General features: G+C 41.8%; 1 protein-coding gene across 3 annotated transcripts; it reads right to left on the bottom strand.

The window, feature by feature from the left end:
- Nucleotides 1-537: 537 nt before the first annotated feature.
- NAA30 (N-alpha-acetyltransferase 30, NatC catalytic subunit) lies at nucleotides 538-22,749 on the bottom strand. 3 transcript variants are annotated; one of them, XM_086612980.1, is made up of 5 exons: nucleotides 22,719-22,749; nucleotides 21,517-22,431; nucleotides 13,071-13,194; nucleotides 10,944-10,999; nucleotides 538-3,817 (listed from the first exon to the last, which is right to left on the bottom strand). In XM_086612980.1, the coding sequence occupies exons 2-5, from the start codon at nucleotides 22,426-22,428 to the stop codon at nucleotides 3,680-3,682; spliced, it is 1,230 nt and encodes a 409-aa protein (XP_086469106.1). In that variant the 5' UTR covers nucleotides 22,429-22,431; nucleotides 22,719-22,749; the 3' UTR covers nucleotides 538-3,679. The 3 variants fall into 3 exon arrangements, with proteins under 3 accessions (XP_086469106.1, XP_086469107.1, XP_086469109.1); XM_086612981.1 differs by lacking the exons at nucleotides 10,944-10,999; nucleotides 13,071-13,194; XM_086612983.1 differs by lacking the exons at nucleotides 538-3,817; nucleotides 10,944-10,999; nucleotides 13,071-13,194 and adding an exon at nucleotides 18,955-19,102.
- Between the last annotated feature and the right edge of the window lie 1,761 nt (nucleotides 22,750-24,510).

Consider the following 24,510-nt stretch of genomic DNA (forward strand, 5'->3'; position numbering starts at 1 on the left):
AACAGAAGACTCGGAGCTGCTGGCACGTGACCAACAATTTCCAGCTGAAATTGGTTACCACTGAGTCATCCGCACACCTCTTAGCAAACACACGGCCAAAGACACACAACACTTGCTGGCAAATTCTTAGAAAGTTTTAGGAGCCTAAATGTAGTAGTAGAGGGAACAAAGCACACAGGATTTTCAAAATCCATAGGCTCCCCTGGACAGTTTTAAGACAGCATTCTCAGCTTTGCAAGCAGTTCTCAACTCTTGCTTACTACAACCCAAACAATAAAAATCCCCCACCCTTAGTCCAGGATGGCTATGTTAGTCATAACTTAATAGACATGAAAAAAAAAAAATCCATTTTAGAGTAGCTATGAAGCTGAAGTTCATATAAATGTTATTCGAGATGCTTCTAACAAAGGCATGGAAAGGAAAACCGAGTAGCAACAAACAATTGTCTTGTAAAATTTTCCCCACCGTTTCTCTCTCAAGAATACACATGCATTTGTGTTTTGTGGACAAAGTAAAATAATCATTGGAGCATTCCCATTCAAAAGGAAATAGATAAACAACCATTTATTTGACTGCATTGTATTTAGACAGCTTGTACATTTCATAACCCCACTGTTTTTGTTCTCATCAAAAAGGATAAAGGGACAGAAGAATATAATCCACTCAAAACAGCAGTCCAGTATTTTGAGATACACTTGATATTTTTATAGATGCCCACCTGATACCTGAACTCCAATTTAGGTTGCAATGGTTACACAAGACCTGAAATTATTTTTAACATAGCACTCGGTTTTAGCAATGTTTTGCAGTGCCCTGAAAAATAGTTTGTGACGTACTACGCAACGCCAATTAGATTATGCCTACTTTTCTTGAAGGTGATGAACCTGATTATTTCTTAAAAAACAATATAATGCAAACATCCATACCGACATGGCAGCCAAGAGCAACATTTGGGCAAATTTAAACACAAAAGTGATCAACGCCTTAGTTAGATGTGTCAATGCAAAAGGCGAGGGGGAGAGGACTGTGTTTTAGCGACAGACATGAGAAATAACCAACTTTTCATTCCTAGTTGTCTTTTGAAAACCTGTTTTCATCTCTTTGCAAATTCAGAACTTCCCACTTGATATCCAAATCCCAAGCAACACAGAGAACAAATCTGTTTCTTTTAATAGGAACCAACACACACAGCTTGAGTACCTTCCGTGGCGAACTGCGTGTTACACGGCAGCAGCATCAGAACCTTTCAGGCAACGTGCTCTTTTCAAAGAAACGTGCTCCTATTTTGCGCAGGATTTTCAGAACGCGCATGGCGACAGCTGCTTCTTACGATAAACAAACAGAATTGTATTTGAAGTTTGCTGGGAAGCGACAGTTTTGGCAGTGCCTCTGTGAAAAGTGACTTGGGCTAACTTCTAAGTCGGCTTTTGAATCTGAAGACACCCACAGCTTAAATATTAACCAACGGATAACTTGCCTGTCTGGCTTTTCGGTTCTTAAACATCAGCAGACACACAAGGCAGCCTAGTTTGCAGTTTGCCATACAAGTCTGGCAGCTGTTAACAAGGAATGAAACCTCCCTGATCTGCCTCCGCACTACGTCCTGGACCACTAGAACATGGTTGAGAGAAATCCGTTCTTGATTGACTTAACATTACCAACACTTAAGTCTTAACTACGAACGAAATCTCCTGAAAAGCTGCCCAGAAAAACTGGCAAACCTGAGGGATCAGGATAACGTGAACAAAAAGATTGCGGCGTGTCACAAGGCAGAAGTGGCAAGATACAGGCTGTACTCTGACCTCCAACATGTTCTGTGCGTAACAGACTTGGGCATTGTTTTAAAGATGAGTTTTCTTTACTGAGGGGAACAAACCCCTCAAAAGCACAGATGGTGACTACAAGCAGAAAACTCAGAAGGGCCAATTTCCATTAAAAATCTTTATTTTCAAATACAACTCATAATTTGTACATGGTAAGAAACGTCCATCACCATGTGCGATTGGTCTGTGCAAAATAAGGCTTTCCTTTAAATCCAGTTTTCCTGCACAGGGCTCTTTTCCAAATGTTACTGGAGGTAGGGGTTTTGTTGTTTTTGCTTTTAAATGCACAGTAATTAGCCAAAAAAAAAAACAACCAAACAAACCCCATGACTCAAACCAAACACTTAAAAAAAAGGGAAAAAAAAAAGAAGTATAGTAAGGCAAATCTGAAGAGTGCGCTCGACTATCGAAGAGCGGATTCACTGAGAGTTCATCCTTTTCACAGATTACATAGGTGCTTCCACAAGTCAACTAATACCTTTTTTCCAAAGTGAAAAAAAACCCAACTGATTGATAGAACTGGGCTATATAATCACACTGAACAAGAAAGCCTAGACACTGTTAATTACTGAAAAAATTGATGGGTATTGGCAAAACCTATGTAAGCCCAATTAAAGAAAGGAAAAATAAAAAAAAGAGAAAAACAGAGCAAGAGTGAATGCGAGAAAGAGAAAGAGAGAGAGAAAGAAGTCCTTCCCCGCTGCTTTGATTTTGAAGGGGAAAAATTCCCCCAATAATTTAGCTCATGTAAGTTTAGAGAAAATGAGAGCAGCTAAAAATGGATACGATACACCTTGAAATTTATTTCCAAGACCAAGAACCAAAGATGGAGGCATTTTAGAACACTGAAGCAAAGCAATCTGAATCTGGAAAAAAAATTGTTCCAACTATCTTAAAATAGCTGTTTTTCAGAGCTTCTAGCAATAATTTTGATTAAATAAAATCATACCAATTTACATTAATTTTCTATATCTTCTTTTAAAAGTCCCTCACTCTTTTAATGAAAAAAGTGCATCCAAAACCAGCAGAGATTTACTGGTGACATCAGGTTCTCTTTTAGCAGCTACTCAAGGTTTTCAAAATAGCTTACACTTCTTGCTATAAGAAAAGAAGGGCCTTGCAAACCCTCGTTTGGGAGAAGTATCCAAATTATAAAAATCTGAAATAATTTATTATCAAATCCAGAATTTAAATAAAAGCAGAAATTTTCTTGCTAAGACAATTGAAGAAAGTAAAAGAATAAAAGCATGCACTCCAAACTGAGAGGTGAAGACAAATATACTTATCTATACAGGCACTGGCAGACGCAATTTAATTGTTACTGTTACTCATTGTAACACACACCCCACCCTACAATACATTTTTCATTCACTAATCACTGAGGTACCAATATTCAAGAATGGAAAATTCGATATTGAAAAATAAAACCTAAAATTGAAGCCTTTTTCCAGAAAACTATGGCAATTTTCGTATGAAATGTTAGTATACTTATAGAATTTTTACAATCTACATTGGCTTTTTTTTTCTGGAACCGGAAGTGGCGTCCCACATACTGGTTCACTGTGTATGTCATACAGTCAGCAGACTTGCAAATGAACGAACTTATCTTGGCTATCGACTGGCACATCTCGCTGGTACCAAAAGAACTCGCGGGCTGAAACGATCGGGTTTAATTCTGAACAAACGCGCCATGCCAAAGTGCAACAAACATGTGCGACACTCAATGAGACACTGACAGAAAGAGCTGCATGGAAATCACTAAGTCCACCTGCAAAGCAATTTTGTACAAATTGCATTGCATGCAAAGGACAACTCTGCGCTGCTGGGACGTCAGTTGCTTGATGTGATGGTTTCTTTTAACGCAGCCACAGTTTAAGACGCAGTGCATCGACTCCGTTTAAATAGTATCTGAACAGCCTCTTGTCTCGCACAAAACCAAGGTTTTCATAAAGTTTCAAAGCAGACTTATTTGTGATTTCTGTTTCCAACACCACCTTTAGGGAGGAAAACAAAAAAAAGGAGAAAAGCATATATTAGAAACATAGTTGCAATTACATGACTACTGAAACAATTTCAAAGTTTGCATTTAAACATTCACTTATTAGCAATAAGCGGAGCTCATTTTTTCTTGACTTATTCAAGCAAATCCCCTCCGTTCCCCCATTAAATAAAAGCTAGCAGTTAATCAACAATTGTCATCGTAAGGAAGTTTCATTGATATCAAGATTTTACTTCTTCACTGTGAACAGTATTTCAACTCATTACCTAATAGCTAGGGTAAAAAAAAAAAACAACCACGAACAAAAAAAACCCTGCCACTAACACCCCCCAAAAAAACCCCAAACAACAAACCAAACCAAAAAACAACCTACGAAACAGGTCAGGGTCCGAAACAAACTTTTCATTCTGAATGAGCAACTGAACTCCTGCATGTCACAAGAACTTGGCACGTGAAGTTTTGTTTAGTCATTTAACATCTTTGACCTCTAATAGGACAGATTTAGACCTAGATACAAGCTCCATCATTGTACAATTTGTTGTTGGACTCGGCATTTGCAACGAATATTTGTGCTCAACACAAGCACCCCCAACTCAAACCAGAGTGCACACCAGGAAGAAAGAGCAGGTTTTTTCCATCTTTTTCCCCGTGTTGATAAGATCCCAGTTGCGGGAAGACCTGCCATAAAAAGCTCAGACCAAACCTAAGTGTAAATGTAGTCCAAAATAAGCAAAGACTCAAAATTATCTTACAAGCTTTGAGTACAGGCAAAAATCTACACTAGCGTTAAGAAGAAGTTAAATACTAAACTGCTGAAGTAGGTCCCTCTGAATTCTTTTCCTTTCTTTTCTCCAATCGCACCGAGCAGATCTCTGCCATACCTAGCAAGCTGTGCACCCACTCCAAAGGATAAAAACTCGTTTTACCTCTTTACTGTTGTCCAACTCAATTATTTAAGGATTCTACTATCAAGGACAGATTGCAGCTGTGCAAGAACACAGGCTGACCAGACTACATACAGTCCCATGACATGTAACCAAGAGCTGATGGACGCCGCAGAAAGACCATATAATGAAAAGACAGCCCAAGTAATTTCTGCAGCACACCAGTGATCACTGCTGGTGTTCAGTCCACTAATGGCTATTTCCAAACCAGCATTTGATAAACCCGCTGTGTCGTCAGAAATATATACCTCAAAACCCAGGACTCCCTTCTCCTCTAATAAAAAGCAGGAAAGCTGGTTAACATCCCCTCACCCCCTTAAAACCTGGAACAAAATATTAGTCCGTATTTGTAGAGCAGTTTAAGTCAATCTACTTTAAGAACCCTGTGGCCCCGCTGCCTTCAGGCTTGCATTTCCATTCTCCCTCACCACTTCTGCCAGCTCACTAGGCTTGCTGCTGAGCTACTTCAAAGAGCAACCTGGTAGAAAATTTGTCCTTTTTTTTGCTCCATCAGGTTTGTCTTCTGCAGTCTGAGGAGTGGCTAAGTCAATATAATAGAGAGAGGCAGCCAGCAGTTAGACTGGTCACCTTCAAAAAGATTTAATAATCCATTTAAAGTATATATTTGACCATTACTCAAGTTTCAAGTCGCTCTAACTGCATTCCAATGGATAATTCTCCCTGTGCTTCTCAGTGTAAGAGTGTCGAAAGAACAGTAAACCTCTGGCTAACTACCCAAAGAACAACAAGACTTAGTAGTAGTTCATTTTCTGAAAAGGAACAGAGAGTCACACATTAAAATATTAATAGTCAGAGTTCTTAAACTCCAGCAGGACAGTTTGTTGTACCTGCATGCTTAAGACAACCTAATTCAATTCTTAGTCTTATGGCAAGAATTAAAGATTGAATTTCTCTAGCTGGCACCACACAGCATACTGCTATCAAACCTGTGACCTGGTCGAGTACCTTTAACATCCTTAATCCATTAAGATGGATAACTATTAATTTAAAACAAATTATCGACGTGTAACAGTTTCCCTGAAGAGTGCTGTCTTCTACACAATGAAGCATCTTGTACAGCTTCTTAATTCAAATTAAAACAAAGCATTACGCCGAAGAGGAAATGTGATCCACGTAAATCCACAGTGCAGGAGACTATTATTTGGACTCCAGCTACAAACGGCATTCCCTCTCGTAAACGTTTAGCAACCTGGCAGAGGGATAGAACAAGCCTGTATCCAACTGCACGCTTGCACATCTTACTGTGCTAAAAGACTTCCAACGCTGCAGATCACTAAATTTAAGGGAGTGGTTAAATGTGGAAATTCAGGTTTGTTGGAATCCCACTACCTGAGTGAATGCTCATCTTGAAAGCAAACGCAAGAGATTTGCTCTGGTATTTCCAAGGAAGACTCAGCACAATAAAAAATAATTCCCTGATCTCAACATAATTGCATTGATCTCAAAGGGCTAAAGACACACTTCTATTACCTAAAAAGGAAACACAGTCATATTTTATCCAAATTTAGCTTCGTTTTGTGAAGAATTAATCTCTTCCTGTGTGAGATTTTCAATCAAGCTGCAAACCTTCAACCATTACATTTATTTCTGGTTTCATAGGGTCTATTTTGTTGTACTCATATGCCTGTTAAATTGTCCAATACCACAATCACATCCTCACCTGGAGACCAGGAGAGGTCTGATTGCATTTAACAGCATTTCCTGCACAAGTTGCAACCTTCTGAAGGCTGTTATTTTCTCTCATGTCTTAAATTTCATAAATTTAACATTTTATCTCAACGCTCTAATTTTAACTGGGTTTACAAGCAAGAAATCTTCTACAGTCAGAAGGGAGTGCAATATTTCTTGTCATTGCATTTTCATAGCTAGAATTTATTCCTAAACTGAAGAAAAACGGAGAGGTCAAGCTTTCCTGCTGCTTCAGTTCAAACTCTGAACAAACTCGAGTTTAGAAATCAAGTCACAGAATGAAGACAGCCAAACCAAACGCGCAAGCAAAGAAAGTGCTCTCTCAGCACCCACAGAAGAGGCTGCTACTCTTACTTGTAAATCTGGCATATCAGACTCCAGTTACGGGTGATTCTCCAGTGTCCTTAACCAGTGAACTGCTTTCACTTTTAATGAAAGATAGTACCCAAAATATAACACCACAATAGATGATTTGTAGATGAAGAAAAAGGTAAGATGTCAATAGTTTGAGAATTTCATAACAGGATTATATGAAAATATACATTTAATTTTTACAAGTGTGGTACTGACTTAAAATGACACATCTACTAGTGTGGTCAGAAAACCTCACTTTAAATCTCTCTAAAGTTTCAATGGAAATTCTTATGAGAACTTGCAACTCCTTTTCACATTCTACGTTTTGCTTAAAAAAGCTCCTGAAACTCTCACTCACTAGCGTCTCATTTTGATTAGTTGCCAGTTACACGGGACGTTATTTCAGTAATATGAAGCGAAAGAATCGTATGCAGATTACTTACAGTCATTTAGTACAGATGGAAAACCTACATATGAATGAACAACTCCTCCTTCCTAATTGTGATTTAGGAATGTAACAGTTCCACATGAAGGTCTCAGGCAGTACAATTTTTGAAAATTGCTTGTCAGTAAAAACTAAGCAAATGTACAAAAAGCAGCCAGATGCCCAACTTGCTGAAGTCAGCATATACTTTCCTTTTTATACTGGAAGAATACTATATTCAAAACTTTGAGGATGGGAGAAAAACTATTCACCTTCACCTGATTTATTTCCATAGTACGCATTTTCTATGCAACCAGCCCATAAAGTTATTCTAAATCTTTGACACCTACTGGAAACTCACCCCATTATAACCTTGAAAACCTTCAGTTCACTACCCCAAATATTAGAATTCGTTAACATCAAATGCTTGAGAAAGTCAGCGAGGTAAAAAAATAGATAAATTTAAAAAAAATCAAAGATCCCTCAAGTTTTGTACTGTTATATGCAGACACTCCAGCTCAAAGCATGCTGTTGAGTACTTTCTTCAGGCTTGAAGGTTATTTCCAGTTCAACCACCCGCCCCCAACATCTGATCACTTCCCTCGTTTCTATTCTAATACAGGCCACGGCCAGCTTCACAGCCATCTCCTCCCCTTCACACAGATTCCACCCCAGCCAATTCACTTCTTCACTTACTCACAGCTTCCTCAAGTCAGGAAACAACCCCTGGCTGGAAGGACATTGTCTCTCAGCTTTGAAGCACGGCATATAGCATAAGCTACGTCTTAGGCAGCTGACTGACCACAGAAGCTTGCGCTGTAAATCACTTTCTGCATAGGCCTGGCTTACTTTATTCCCAATAAATTAGCTTACAGGAAAAAAAAAAAAAAAAAGTCCTTAATCACCAAAATATTGCAGCACACTTTGAAATGTCCGCACATCAATAGTGATTTTTTCAAGATTTTCATCTATGGTGTTGTATAAATCCTTTATTTTTCAGGACTCGACGTTGATACCTCAGAAGTCCAATCTACAGTACTTCAAAAAGTAACATCCTGAACAAAGCATTTATCAGATTATATGCCATAAGTTATTAAAATTAAGTACATTTACTGCATCTATTCCATAATTAGATTGAAGGGAAGAGTTTCCAAAAATTGCCTTTGGAAATTTTTCACGACACCCACAGCTGCATATTCATGTGTTTAATCTTATTCCAAGCAAGTTTCAAAAAACAGCTTTTTTTTTTTTTTGCATCGCAGTTCATCTTATATCAAGTAGCAGCATCTTTTTATTTTCAGCATGCCTCTGATTTTATTAAGGGATGTAGAAAAATAGCTTAAGAGCAGCAGAAATGATGAAACTATTTACACACCTCACAAAGACAAATTACTGTGATGCACTACTTCATGTTTGATCAGCTCTAGGCATCAATCAGACAGCCAGAAACTATTCTCCCAACAACTGCTGGAAAAACTGGTGAGGGTACGTGTCTTGGCTCTGTCTGACAGAGCTTTTAATGGGTGGAGAGTTGGATTTTTCAAATTCTGGCCATGACTGGAAACTCGGTTACTTGTACCGCATAGCGGTTTGACAACATCGTTATTTTGTACCATGTGTATCTGGAAGAAACCTACACTTGGTAGAAAAGCAGAAAACATTGGCTATTTGGCTGTAGATATCCTGTATATACATACATACCTGAACGACATAAACATATCGCACAAGTGTGGGTATACCTCTGCTGACCAGTGTAGAAAGTCAGAAATTTACTCTGCTTGCGCTCCACATTGCCCAAGCGTAATAAGATCTTGTTTCAAAATTCCGTGCCAGCACAAGGCTCAGCTGATACAAAAGCCCCCAGGAAGCAGGGCATAATTAGCTCAGAATCATCATCCCACAAACAGTTACACAGTTTCCAAACTGGAAATGGAACATGCCTGCACCCCTCCAGCACAGCTTCAAGGAGCTTGAACTGTAGCATGTTGGATTAAAGAGGGATAGCAACAGTCTCCAAAGATGTCCTCTGCACTTCCTACAGAGCGTTCAAACAACACCATGGATGAAAATCTGTGACTAAGACTTAACGAGGTCTCACTGCAGACTAGCCTGCAATCCTTATCACATTTATTTCATTTGCACAAAGATAAAAAACAGCAAGAAGGACTCTTGGACTAGTATTTGGACTAGTATTACAGTAGGAGGAAAAAAATGAAAGACACGGCAGAGATCATTATGCATATACCTGTTAGCCAGTCTGATTTAGAAATGAAGTTACATGACAAGTAGTACATACACTTGTAAATCATTGGTAACTGTTGCAACTATGGTAGCTGGAGTAGAAATAGCCAGTATTGACTCTCTGACAACAACAGGCAATTCACTTCACTTCTCTGCATCTCAATTCCCCAACTGTGATGTGAACAGTGTGATACTATTCCTCAATTATTTTATTTTTTTTTAAATCTTGAATACTCTAGCAGTGGCAAAGACAAACAAACAAAACTTTTCTGGATTAGTTCAATGTAGCAAGCAGTAAAACAGATTAGAGCAAAGCATATTGCATATGATGAAAGAAGCAACAAGCCAAAACACAGAACTTAAAAGAATTGCAGAACTATCAGATTGCACTACGCTGCCTGAGCACAACGTAAATTATAAAGGGGGAGGAGGGGGAAGACACCAGTAAGCAGAGACATGAAGGAATGTGAAGGGAAGAATAAATATCTCAAACAATGAACGAAGTCAGAACACATGCAAGGATGCTGCAAGAGGTGTAACACAAGCAGAAGAATAAACGTGCCAGGAGTCCTGCGACACAGGTTGTAATTTTGCATAAGAACCTTCGCCACACTGCAGGAGGACAATTGAGGGAGCAGTTGAAACGAGATAACAGAGAGATCAAAGGATCATTAACTATGACACGCTGAAATGACACAGCGCTCGTGTATCAGCAACAAGCTAACAACTGCATTGTACCAAGCAGATGAAAATTAAAGGGACAGATAATTGGATTAAAAAGGATGGATACAGGGAGAGTTCCTTGCAAGTTAAATATGGCATATAAAGATAGTTAGTTCCTTTCTATACTTAAAAAAAAAAAAAAAGTAGGAACAGTAATCTGGTAAAAGGAAAGACTAATAACATATAGGCCAGAGAAAGTTTGATTCAGTCAGTTTCCTTCCAAGTTTTCGTTGACAAGCTAAATGATGAGAGTTCTGTTAGTCAGATGTACTACAGCTATGCACTGTCACGACAGCCTGACAACCTGCTGTGATAAAACCTTATTCTGCAATACCACAGCACAAACCGTTCCAGTATCTCTGGGTACTTTGAAAGTATGCAAGCATTACACGAAACATGAAAGTTATACTGGTCAGTACCACCTTAGAGTCTTCGGAGGAAAATGTGCCTGTGACCGAAGGCTGAGGCAGCTTCACCAAGTAAAACAAAACCTGAAGCACTCACTGATTTTGAGCCCTTAGAACAAAATTAGAAAATCCTTCTCCTATTTGTGCCATGCGTTTCTCTGAGGTTATTTTTCCCTTTATTAAAAAAGGAATAGCTTCTTACCAACCCACTCCCCACCTAAAAAAAAGTCCTGTGGAAGAAAAACCTGTGAAATGAATCCACATAAAGGAGAATGCAAACCGTTTACATTAGGAAAGTTTTGGATTATAAAATCTTACCTCATCACAATCTCCTTCAACCATAGCATAAATAGCTTTCTTAACCAAGTTTGTACCTGAAATACAGATTTCAGTAAGTGTCAGAGTTGCAACACAAAAAGATGCTAGTTTATGTATGACTAACGTGTGTGCTACCTACACGACACGACACCTGGGGCAAGCAGGGAGGAAAGAAAGAAAGAAAGAAAAAAGAAACAAGAAGTTGCAGTCAAGTTGCAGTCTCAAGTTTGAACATCAAAATAATCCATAAAGTTATCCAGAGACTCAGCTTGAGCGCAAGATTCTTCTAACACAAGGATATTAGAAACAGGCTTCTATGTTTAACATCGTGTTATATATAGCCTTCCAAGATGTGATTCATTCCTTTTTGTTGCATTTAAAGTCAAAATCTGCTGGCACGTACTTGAAGGACATTCATCTTCCAAGGGAATTTCCTCTTACTAAAACAAATACTTCTATTAGTAACAGAACTTATGAAACCACTTTTCTTGTGGCTTGCTCCCATTTGGATTTGCTAGTATCTAGTAACATGGTTGAAGCCCGTCCCCTCCCCTTGGTCAAGCATTCATTTAATTCTTTATCATTATTTTTCATCTATTTCACAACAGTTCTACAAATGTCATATCCCTACCTGTCTGTAGAATTGGGGTGAAATTGAAAGTTGATTTCAAAGTTATTAGTGGAAAAAACTGCTGTTCAATGAAATTGCATAAATCTCACTTCCATAAGAAGGCTAAGGAAAAGGAAAAAAAAGCCCAAAGGAATCTAGAGAATGTTTTAAAGGATTCTCAAAGCTTTAATTTTCACTGAACGTATGACAAAACTGTACTACATTTCGAACAAATCTTCAGATTAACAGCGTACTTTGGGAAAAAGCAAGGTGGCAAGTGTAGGAAAGTCAACATACATAATGCTAAAGTAAGCAGGGCTTTAAATATAAATTCTGTTTATGCAATTCTAAAATGATGAACTGACTAAAGCAAGGGAAAAACCTTGCAGAGATCTTCATCATAACAGCATTAGTTCTTATTTACTTATGAATCCAAGCACCTGCAATTAAATTATGGCAGGCTCCTTCATGACTCAGCTAAAAGGGAAGGAGAGACAGTGATTTCTCAGTATCCTCTTCCCTCTGCTCCACTACAGAAACCAACAATGGCTTCAGAATTGCACTGAATTAAAAAAAAAAAAGCACATGCTTGAATAGTCATGATAATACGTAGTGCTTCAAGTTTTTTGAAGGGTTTTGGTAGTGGGTTTTTTGGTTTTTTTTTTTAAGAGGAGAACACACACAATGGTACCATTCTGCAATATATCACTGTATTTTTGGATTGCAAGTAACTTTCTGTCTTTAATCATGAAAGTTGAGCTGTTCAGTGTGAATGAGCGGTGAAGCACATTTCTAGCCTTCAAAGTTGATGCCTACATTTTAAAATAAAAATGTTACAAAATGTAATTTCACAATAACCGACACAAAAAAAAATAAGTTCCATAAGAACAGATCTTTAATTAAGTCAGCTAGGAGAACCGGTGTTAGAATGAACATTCCTTCATCGGGGCAAAATTGATCAACAAGGGAGGGCAAACTCCCTGCCAAGAGCCATTTCTTTTATCCTGTAACTTCCCAACAAAACAGATCTCTGTTTCAGTCATTTGAGCAGGAATACAAACCTATTTTTCTTCACTTATTAACACAACAGTGAGCTACATACATTCTCCCCAACGGGCAATATGTGCATAATTGATAGGGGAAGGCCAGAGGATAAGTTCACTGAAAAAAGACAGACTGAACATAATGTAGAAATAGAGTCATGAGGGCACACACAAAACCACAAAGCAATTCCCACCGTTGTTATCTGACAGCAGTAACAGGCAGAGGTAAGGGACTGCTGACTGCCTTTCTTTTCAGCTTTATCGTATCCTAGATGGAAATCTCATAGGGCATTTCAGGTTATTTTAACAAAAGAAAAAAGCCACTGGGGAGCTTGTGTGGTCAAGTAAGGCAGGGATGACAGACAAACCACCACATCTACAAGTTCAGTTCAGTTCAGCTTAAATCTTTATGACAGCTACAGTTATCCCAACTACAGGTTTTAAGTAAGAAATAACAAAAAAGGCTATTCTTACCAATTCCTTTTCTTCTGTATTTGGAATCCACTGCTAACATGGCTATATAACCTCTGCGGAACATCTTTTTGTGCATATCCAGCTTGCAGACGATGGCACCTACACACTCCTCACCTACCATGGCCTTAAAGACAAACATACACGTGGAATTCTCAGTTTGTGATCTACAGTGCTGCCAAAAGTAGTAAACCAGTTCATTTTAAGTGAAACAGTCACACAAAATTTGTTTGCATAAAGCTACAAAAAAGTAATTAAATAATTTTTAAAAACATCTCCAAAAGTATAAATAAGATTAAAGGACTCTTACTTCTTTATTACACTCAAATAAAGTTACAGGCAATTAACAATCAATGAATTGTCCTGGACAGAACCATTCCGTGAAGTCTACAGACAAGAACACGTGTGATAGAAAAGGGGGGGGGGGGGACCCAAAGAAAAAGAAAAGACAAGATCAAGTTAAGGCATAAATAACCCTTTCACATGGGCTGCCACAGAGCAAAAGTCCATTCCTGTTTTATAGTAATCTGAATTTTCACGTACAAAGGCTGTGATAGATAAGGTGCTTAATTTCTGTCTGGTTTTAATGTCAAGGCCACAATGGATCAGCAAAAAACGTTGCTGCGTTTAATCTTCAGAAACTGTCATTTTCAGTCACATGACACCCAAAGAACAAACAAGAAAGCACAGTTAATTTCACACATTTTAACTGTTCAAAGATTTCATTCGTTAAGAGCTGTGTGTTGACAGTTAATCCCAACGGTATTGTCACAAAAAAAGCATGGTCAAGGAGATGTAGTTATTCTGAAATATAAAGAAAAAAAAAAAAGAACCCAACTCCTCCCCAAATACTTATCAAGCCACTTACACAACCCCTGTGTTCACCAAAATTTTGCCATGAAATATATTAGAGAAAGGGTGTATGAAAAACTAAGTCATATGTTAACCGAAGGATTAGGCAGCATGAGAGACTGATGACATTATAACCTGCAGCAGTAAAACTGAATAATGCTGCAGAGTGGGATAGTATCCAAGGGGAGAATGAATTCCTCTTCATTCAGGAAAGACAGACAGAGATAAAAAGAAACTCGAAATTGTACGTATGGGTGTCTAAGTGGACCCACAGACTGTGACAGACCTGTATCTGCAGGGGGGAACCAGCCTTCAGCTCAAGAGCAGCGGCTACACCGGGACTGCAGCACATGATTGGCACAAGCATGTGCCAGCACAAGCGCTTCTGGATAATCCAAATTTACAACAGCAAGACACACCAAACGAAAAGGACTCGCCAGGCCTCAGTGCAGCCCACCTGTGAACCCAGCGCTCGCTCCTCCAAAGGCTATAGAACATACTCCCACCACCGGAACTGTTTGGACACAGCTTGCAGGCTAAGGCTCTACAGGCAGAAGATTCATTCGTGCAGATCATACTCACAGCTTTTTCCCCCCAGGACGAATAACGTCTTCTAGCCTCTCTACCTGGATAGTGGGTTATTAACCAAGCTAGCTGCCAACCAGGAGCTGTATCAAAGGTGAAACGCAGCAGCCCAAAACATATGAGATGCAGTTTCAAAGCTCTATGACACAGCGTTATCCTAACACCATTTTTAATATAGTTTAAGCTCACCATGCAAATACAATTATTGCTAAGTTTTTATAGAATCATAGAAACCTCAAATGGTTAGGGTTGGAAGGGACCTCAAAGATCATCTAGTTCCAACACCCCTGCCATGGGCAGGGAAACCCTCCACTACACCAGGTTGCTCAAAGCCTCATCCAGCCTGACCTTGAACACTTCCAGGGATGGGGCAGCCACAACTTCTCTGGACAGCCTGTTCCAGTGCCTATCTGGCAGGAATTTTTTTTAGCAGTATCCAAGAACAACCCTGAACAATCTAAACAAGTGGTTTCTAAAAAAACCTGTAGCATGATCTAAATGGGTTGAAACACACAGCCTCTAAGCAGTTTTTCATTCGTTCTAAAACATAGTTCACTCCATAGAAAAGCAAAGCTGTACTTAAAACTGTGTATGCAAAGTGTCAGCTCACAGTGAGTTTTCTATCTCAGCTCAGACCTGAGAAAACCAGGGAGTTAAATAGAGGGTATCATCAGACAGACTGTTCATAACATTGCTATAATTACGCAGAGTACCCAGATGTAATCTTATACCTCACTAAAAAAAAAAAGAGCACACCACAAACTAGCATGTTATAGTTATGCTTTGCCCTGAAGCGAACACGTGCATGTGCAAATCATTGATTATAACAGTCATGTGGAGAATTTTTAAGATTTTTTTTTTCCTTACACACTTCAAGAGCAGTGACATTCTAGACATTGCATATCTGTGTTCTTTCTTGTTTAGGGCACTTTTCAGAAAAGCTATGTTCATTAATCATATATTTAAAACGCTAAATGAACAGCAAAGAATTTTGTTTCAGTGATCAAAGAAGCAAACACCCACCGGTTTTACCACTGTTGCTAGAGAGCTGAATAAAGTATGACCTTGCTACCAGTTCCCCAAATCCTTAAGTCTATTTCTCTGTCTTTAGGCACGTAAGTCTGCCAGTTAATCTATAATTGTTCCACTTACAGAGGTAGTGTTGCATTATTTCCACCTCAATTTCAGGGTTTTTTGTTGCCTTTCCTCTCCTTTCTCCTTCTCTCCAACCTTATCTAAAGCTGGCAATGAACCTAAAATGTGAAGTAAAACTTTGTAATTTAATTCCCTGGAGAAGACTAAACTGTGCAAATTAAAAAAAAACAACAAAACAGACTGAAACAGGGAGAGTGGGAGGAGAGAGAAAGTAGTTGCCACACAACACCATTTATGAAAAAACAATCGTGGGCTAAAGTTTTTTTTTCAGGTATATGACAGTACTTCTAAGCATACGAGCATCCACTAACAGAATTCAGCTCAAGTTACTCTTAAATATTCTAAACCCCACAGAGTACTACAAGATTTACTTCAATCGTAAGTCATTAGCAGGATTAACATACGTGACTTCAGATCCCATATTTGCATCAACTTTGTTCTTATGAATAAGTTTAAATGTTTAAAACAAACTAGATTTTAATGTTTTAATCTTCATATTGCAACCATGTATTACCGGAAGAGTTAGAACAGAAACGTCTGTAAATCAGTAAGCACATTACTTTTCACAAAATTAAACAATTGGCATTCATTTCATTAGCAAAGATGGCATTAAGTCTGTCAGCCACAGTCTGAATATGCATTTCACAACCAGATTGTGTGACAGTTCTTCCCATTTGAAGACGATTAAAACAACCAACTAGCCCCTGACAGAGAAATATTTTGTGATTCAAACGCAAAACTGCAACACAGCTTCCCTTCTGCACATACCCCAAAACCCAAAGTATAGAATCATAGAACCACAGAACGGTTTGGGTCGGAAGGGACCTCAAAGATCATCCAGTTCCAACCCCCCTGCCATGGGCAGGGACACCTACACCAGGTTGCCCAAAGCCTCATCCAACCTGGCCTTGAACACTTCCAGGGATGAGGCAGCCACAACTTCTCTGGGCAACCTGTTCCAGTGCCTCACTACTCTCAAAGTGAAAAATTTCTTCCTTAGATCTCATCTAAATCTAATCTGTATCACAGAAACAGCTCTGTATGACTCCTTCAGCTTACAGGTAGCGATCATGTCACTGAATGCCACCAGAGGATACGTTTAGGCTAACGGTTTTAACCTAAAGGCTGGCAGTTCAGCCAGAGCCCTTTATGATACTGGGCGAATCACTAAGTTGCTCTGTTTCCACTCTGTGAAACTGGACACGAGTAACTCCCTCATGTCCAAGGGCACTGCCAGAATAACTCCACCGGCTGTTGTTACGCACTCAGATGCTGCAAGGACTGAAGTTTTCACAAAGCCTCTGACACGGAGAAGCAGCACAGCAAGCCTGTACCTGAAATCACCACCATTCCTAAGAGGACACTGGAATACAGAGAGAGTTTGCAAATCGCGAATGGATGTTACAGAATTTCTTCCTACATCTGCCATGAGGCTAGGAAGACTTCCCAGACAGCTTCCTAACTTTTCTGGTTCTTCTTTTATGCCCCAAGTTTTCCGCAACTGAAAAACAGGGTTGACGTCTTACAAGTCTTAATTTCAACGTGAAGTACGCTTAGACTCTTGAATAAAATAAAAAACCTTTTCCAATTAAAAAAAGGCAAAACATTATTATAAAACAAGATCTTAACTGCAGTCATGTAGGATTTACAACACATATAAACCACTTAGATGAAATTAATAAGTTATTCTTAAACTTGTGAAAGTTTAAACTATAAATGCTGCTATAGCTAGTGGCAAAGTTAAGAACCCAATAAAAGCACAGATTTTCCAGACTTTTCTTAAAGGCAGATGAGTGGTGCAGTATTGTGAATTACAGGAGAGGTTACAACACTCAGCCAGAACTCTGCTTTTATTACGTCCCGTCTTATCCAAACTTTGGCACAGAGCAAGGTTTCCTAAGCTCACCTCTCCCACGCTAAAGTATTTTGAAAACAATTTTCTGAAACATTTAATGCATCACTTCTAAATGGAAGTTTCAGGATTTTAACACTGCTAAGAGCAGAAGCCACAAAAACACTTTAAAAGCAAGCTACAACTTCAAAAGCACATTTACAATCCACAGGGGGACAAAGCTGTAGTGATGCTTAGAAATGCTTCACATGAAACAAAAGATAACCCGTCCCTCTGTCGTTTTTTGACAGAGGCGTGGCTACCATGGGTCATTTGAAGAGAAATTGGGCTGACAGAGCTCCTGGGAATAGGTAAAACCCAGGCATTTACAGGGCTTCCACACCTAGCACTGTGCAAACCTGCTCTTCCAAAGCCAGGTGACACCTGAGTTGAAGCAGGCAGCTGCAGACCGTGGAGCAGACGGTTATTACCTTGCAACAGCTCAGCCAGATAATGCTGCAGTGCAACACAACTGGTCGACTATTCTCAACTGGTCACCCCTCAAGTCAGGAAGACAGTTACACAGATTAATGACTTTAAAATGAAGAGGTTCTGAAGATTCCTAGCATCTCCAGGTCCTTTTAAAGTGGAATATGAACTTATTTTTTAAGTGTACAGTCAGGAAGTGGTTTTATACAGCAAAACCACACTAGTGACTGGTTAGGATTGGTCCTATGCCTTCCTTCCAGCTGTGCATTCTCACCTCTTCCCTGGCACCAACACCAGTGTCTGCGACATCCTACTATGAACATGTTTGGAGCCTTAAACCAACAGAAACCTGGCTCTAAAACAAACACACACATACATATATATGTGGTGGTGGCGGTGGGAGGACTATCTCAGCTTCCCAAATCAGAGAAACACAAGGGTTGGCACAAGCCTGGAAGAAGTAGTTCACAGAATGGTTAGGGTTGGAAGGGACCTCAAAGATCATCCAGTTCCAACCTCCCTGCCATGGGCAGGGAAACCCTCCACTACACCAGGTTGCCCAAAGCTTCATCCAACCCGGCCTTGAACACTGCCAGGGATGGGGCATCTACAACTTCCCTGGGCAACCTGTTCCAGTGCCTCACCACCCTCAGAGGGAAGAATTTCTTCCTTATATCTAATTGAAATCTCCCCTCTTTCAGTTTAAAGCCACCGCCCTTTGTCCTATCACTACACGCCCTTGTAAAAAGTCCCTCTCCAGCTTTCCTGTAGCCCCTTTAGGTACTGGAACGCTGCGATAAGATCACCCCGGAGCCTTCTCTTCTCCAGGCTGAACAGCCCCAACTCTCTCAGCCTGTCTTCATAGCAGAGGTGCTCCAGCCCTCGGATCATCTTTGTGGCCTCCTCTGGACTCGTTCCAGCAGCTTCATGTTCTTCTTGTGTTGAACAAAATGGAAAAGTAAGCAGCAGCCCTTTTGGTTGCACTAGTCATTAGAGCAATGGTGCACCTTGGGAAGGTCAAGCCAAAACTCAGCAAGTTTCAAATCCACGAGATAATCGTTGTCAGGTATAACGTTAATAAAGCCTCCAGAAAACAGGTCTGCACTTTCAGGTATCCAAAATGCTAGAAAGCAAAATTATGGTGTTTAAGATGGCTTACTGAATAAATACAGCAGGGGACAATCGCTGATCATTCACAGAAAACACACATCCCATTCAAATTTAAATGGTGCTAGTACTTTCCCCTCACACACTGAGAAAGGGAAAGGAGCTCAAGACAGTGCAATGAAGACAGGTGAGCGTGCATTGGACCATTTTAGAAAATGGTGATGGCAAAATTCAGTAAAGGAATTGATTGAACCCCTACAGATAGTTTTTCTAAAACAATCAAACTTCAGTCTAATCTCTCTCGCCAAGACCAATCAAAACCAAAACAAAACCTGAAACCAGGAGGGTGTGAGGCCACAAGGCATTAAAGACGAGGTCAGGCACTATGCTTCTGTTCACCACCCTGACACTGTTCTTGCTAATTGGAATATGCAGTCCCTGACTGAAGATATATATTTTAAAAAGACTTACGAGATAAAAGTAGTTCAGGAATCCATTAACTGCAGGAACAAATTAAATTTTTTAGAACAGAAAGGCTTCAAGACAACTTCTGAAAAACAAACCTTGAAAATACTAAAGCCAGTCACAAAAAAAAAAACCATCAAATTTGACATAACATACTGCAAAAGCTTTCAAATTATAAGGTAGATAACAATGTGCTAACAGTTTTAGACATTCGTAGCCACATACTCTTCTCTAGTTTTATGTACTCTACATTGTTTCACCCTTCAAAAAAATGGCAAATACACTGAGTTCAAGGAAAGTTTTGTTGACTCTTCAAGGCTATTAAAAAAAGAAGCTGTCACTACAAAATAAACCTAAGAAACTTTCTTTTCCTTGAGTGATAATCTTACTCTTTGACTGCGCTTGTTAAAAACAAATATTTGAAATCATCTGTTTTAGTGCTCTGTCAAACAACGTGCCATTGCTCTTTTCATAACAAAATTCTCAAGTTATTCCCTGACAAAAAAAAAAATAGAGATTTAAAGTCTAAACAAATGCATTGTGATCTAAGAGTATCCAGTGTTACCTTGGCATTACTAACGATACACTTGATGCTGAAAGCAGGGACATCTGTGGTTCACAAGCACTTCTTTCCAGTGCGAGGTAAATTAGTCACACACATAGCTCAGTGCTTGAAAAATACCATTCTGTTCTGATCAGCATCCTTATAATGGCAAACATGACTTTGCATCGAACAATGTTTTCAAATATTTTTCGTATTTCTATTTTGTTCCAGAAGGTAATCGTTTGCTCAACTTCCTATAATCCTACTGTATTCCCTCTTCAGGGTTTTAAGAGGCACAGCTCTGAAAATCCTCCTATAAATCATATAAATCCTGCTATAAATTATACCAGACCCTAAACCAAGAACATTCAGGAAGTTTAAAGCCAGATGGATTCCATTAGCCTCACCTCCTGTACTCATATTCCACTAAAATTTTACAGAGATCCTCCTAAACTGAAGGGTGTCTTGGTTCTGGCTAAATCATTCCTTTCAGAGAGGCGCCCAGCCTTGATTAAAACATCAAGAGAGAAGAACTCATCATTTACTTTAGCAAAGAAGTGCCATACACTCCCACAAACGTGTTTTGCAGACGGGAGTTTTCCTACGGGTAAATCAAACGCAGCTGAGCTCCCACTGTGCATGTGTACCCCTCAGGCCAACTGACGCTCACTTTCATACACCTGTGGACAGATTAGCATCCTAAAAAGCATGTTTTTCAGCTGACACACGAGTTCTCCCATAAGAAGAGCTGAACATTTGGAAAGACAGGATGACAGCTAAATGAATCTTTTCAATAGTGCAGTAGGAAGAATATAAAACTAAACACATCGTTAGTACAGCACGAGAATTTCGGCATGCTGCATACACTATCACACCTGGAAGAAGCAATACAGCTGACATTCCCAAAGCTAGTAGACCAAAAAGTCTACAAAACCTTTTAACAAACAGTGCCTCTCCATGTAACACTTAACATTTATGGGCTGGCCGTGCTGCAGTCTGTTTTAAAACCAGCGTGCAAGAACTACCAAGCACTTGTAAGACACTAGTGGACTAAGTACTCTCCTTTTGAAACACAAACCTAGGAAGTGAGACAGAACGATAAAACGAGCTACCAAAGGTCATAAAAGTCAATGTCAAAACCAAGATTAGAAGCCTTGGATTCCTGGATGCTAGCCCTGCGCTCAAACCCTTTCCCCACCACTTAAAACATCTATTAATGAAGTAGGAACTTCAAGCATATGCTTTGCTCATACATGCATGGGTCACGAGGGAACTTCATTAGGAAGACAGGTATTTCCAAAAAAGCTCATTCACAATAAGATTATTAGAAGCATTTCCACAAATTTGAATCCTGTAATCCTCTCCTCCCCAGCCCCAAACCACTCCCAATTCCTGCCCTCCCTGCCCCCTCTGGCACTTACCAAAAAGCAAAGTTGTGGCCAGTTGTGGATAAAATACCTATATGTGTAAATGGAGTAGGGTTCAGACAGATCTTTGGTGATCAGTCTCATGATATCGGGCATCTGCAGCTCTGACTCATATCGGACGTATCGTATCGTTAGGTCCTCCTCGGGCTGAGAGTCCGTTCCCGAGCCTTTCAAACTGCAAGCTGCTGCTAAGGACCTGGAGAGTAGCAGCAAGGACTCCTCCTCCTCCCCTCCTTCATCCCCCTCCTCCTGCTCTTCCTCCTCCAAGCCAGTCCCTCCTGCCAGTCCATTGCGGGCTGCAGTCTTAGCAGCAGTTGTAGTGGCAGCAGGCTGGCTCCTGTCCCCTGTTGCTGCTGCTGCTGGGGGAGAAGGAGGAGGAGAGGGTGCAGTCCTTCCCTGGGCAGGGAGGTGGTTGGTAAGGGGGGACGAGCACGGTGCTGTGGTCGGGGGCGACGGCTGCTGCTGCTGTCCGGAGCCCATTGTTTTGCTGGCTCGCTTGTTCTCCAGCCCCTCGGGGGCTGCCCCTGCCTCCGAGCTGAGGATCTTGCTCTTGAGGGAGGCCCGCAGGTGCCGCAGCTCGGGGCTGATGAGGCCGTTGAGCTGGTGGTTGTGGTGCGGGGGATGGTGGTGGTGGTGGTGGAGGCGGTGCTGCTGCGGCCCCCCCTTGCCGCCGTCGCTGCCTCCTCCTCCTCGCTGCTGCTGCTCCCGTCCGCCCGCGGGTCCCTCCTCTTCCTCCTCCTCTTCGGCCTCCTCGTCCTGGGCCCCGGTGCAGGCGGCGGCGGCAGCGGAGGAGGTGGAAGAGGAGGAGGAAGCAGCCCCCCCTCCTCCTCCTCCTCCGGGGAAGGGGGAGAGCGTGTCCCCCTGCGGGGAGAGGACGCTGCTAGGCCCCGGCGGTACCTCGGCCATGTCCTACGGGAGAGACCGACACAAACCCACCGAAAAGGAGGGCGTCAGACGAGAAGGGGGCGACGGGGAGGGGGGCAGCGGCCTCCTCACGGGCCGCAGTCGGGGGGAGGGGGGGCGCGAACAAAGGCAGAGACGGTGCCCGGGCCCCGCCTCGCCGCCCCGCCACCGCCTCTTCCTGCCGTCCCGCTTCCCCCGCTGCCGCCGCCGGGGCCCTTCCCCGGTGCCTCGCGGGCCCCGGGAGGCTCCCCGCCGCCGCCGCGGCCTCCCCCCCCGCCGCCGCGGCCACTCACCCCCGCGTCTCCTCAGCGCCGCGGCTCCCACTCTCCGCTCATCCAGCGGCCGCCAAGCGCGGCCGCCGCTGCCGTAACCCGCCGCCAAGTTTCCTGTCAGGCGTTACGACACTTCCTCCCTTGGCGGCGCGGCCTAGCGACTGCGGGGCGGGGCGGCCCCGCCGCGGGCGCGGGCGGGAGCGGGGCGGTGGCGGGGTCCGGCCCGGCCCGGCCGCCCTGACGGTCGGGACCCGCTGCCCAGAGCTCGGCGTGTTTGTCCCGCAGGGCCCTGCCGCCCCCCGCTGACCAGCCCAGGCGGCTCCGGGCACCCACCCGCGGCACTGCCGTGCGGGTCGCGGCCTGCCCGGGGGAGGCCGGCGCTGGGGTCAGGCTCGGGCCTGCGGGTGTCCCTTTGCCTGTGAGTTCTCTGGTACCGGCACCGCTGCCCTCAAACGTCTCCCCTCGCTGCCTCCCTCACACCCCCAGGAGACGCTTACATTAGTGCTTTGTTCTGTTCGATCAGCCCAAAGCTGGCTGGGCAGCGGTGGTGCCCACAGGGACACTGCCAGCGGTGTTTTGGTGGCACTCTTGCAGAGAAGAGTGCAGGAGTTGTTGCTCTTCCTTTTTCAGAGCAATGTGAGGGACGTCGTTCCCCGTCGGGATAGGCAAAGGCAGGCCTTGGGCTGCGTGGTGCGACTGATAACAGCAGAAACTCGGCAAGGCCGAAAGAAGGAGTCTCCAGCCATCTCTGTTGCTGCTCCGCGTTAAATAATCTCTGTTTTAAGAACGCTCTGCTAGATATCATAGCAGCAAACAAGTCCTTTTGATTTGAGGATTCTGTTAAAAAGCACACGTGGCCTCTCAAAATGGAGAGAAGGAGTCGGTACTTCCTTTTCTCACACAAAAGCTTTGCAGGGCCGTTGTAAGACTTTCTCATTGTCGTTTGGTACATTTATTTTTCAAGGAAGTGACAAGTCTGGACTAAAAAGGAAAATCCAGTGACTGCTCTACATGTCCTAGCAGGGTTCTGTTAGGAAGAACATAGACTGTGGCATTACAGGCTTCATGTCACGAATTGCTGAGTTCTGAAGTAAAGTACCTGTTTGAGTGAATTACAAGGCTTTTATTCAAAGTAATGGTGATGGAAATACCTAAATTTTGAGAATGAAACAGGTCTCTATATCCTTTTAGATTTATTTCTTTTGCAAGACTCCAATCAGAAAGATTAATGCTCATTATTGCTATTCATGTTGGCTTTCTGTGTCCTCCAGTTGCTCTGCAGGTCGGTTTTTAGGCACTTCTATCTGCTGTACAAAGATGTTCACATACATAATTTTGTTCAAGGGTCTAATGGGTTTTTGTGTGTGCAGTTTCAGGCACCACAGGACAGTTGTGGGCCTGATTGGAACTGCTCTGGCACACCGGCAGTGCCGTGAGGTTCACTGTCCTCAGGTAGTTTAAACAGAAAGAGCAAACAAATGTCTTGTCACTGTAGGGACAGCCCGAATTTGGTTCTCTTTTGCCACGTTGCAGCAGTGTGATTGAGAGCGCCCAAGCCACATGGTAGGGTGATACTTGTGTTAAGATGATCCAGCACCAGCAAATGTTGTTGGGGAGAGTGAAGATGATCTAACTTATCATGAAAACACTGTGTTACATACAATGAGGTTACAGGTACCAGGAAAAAAAAGCCTCTTCTGGGTGCTCTCTAACACACTGGTAACGTTTTTTGTTCCACTCCCGATACCTGTTGGACCACTTCCAAACTCAGAAGGTCCTAGTTCTGATGTCGATCTTAACAGTTCATTGTCCA

The sequence above is a fragment of the Tauraco erythrolophus genome, chromosome 6 (assembly GCF_009769465.1).
Source record: "Tauraco erythrolophus isolate bTauEry1 chromosome 6, bTauEry1.pri, whole genome shotgun sequence".
NCBI lineage: Eukaryota > Metazoa > Chordata > Aves > Musophagiformes > Musophagidae > Tauraco > Tauraco erythrolophus.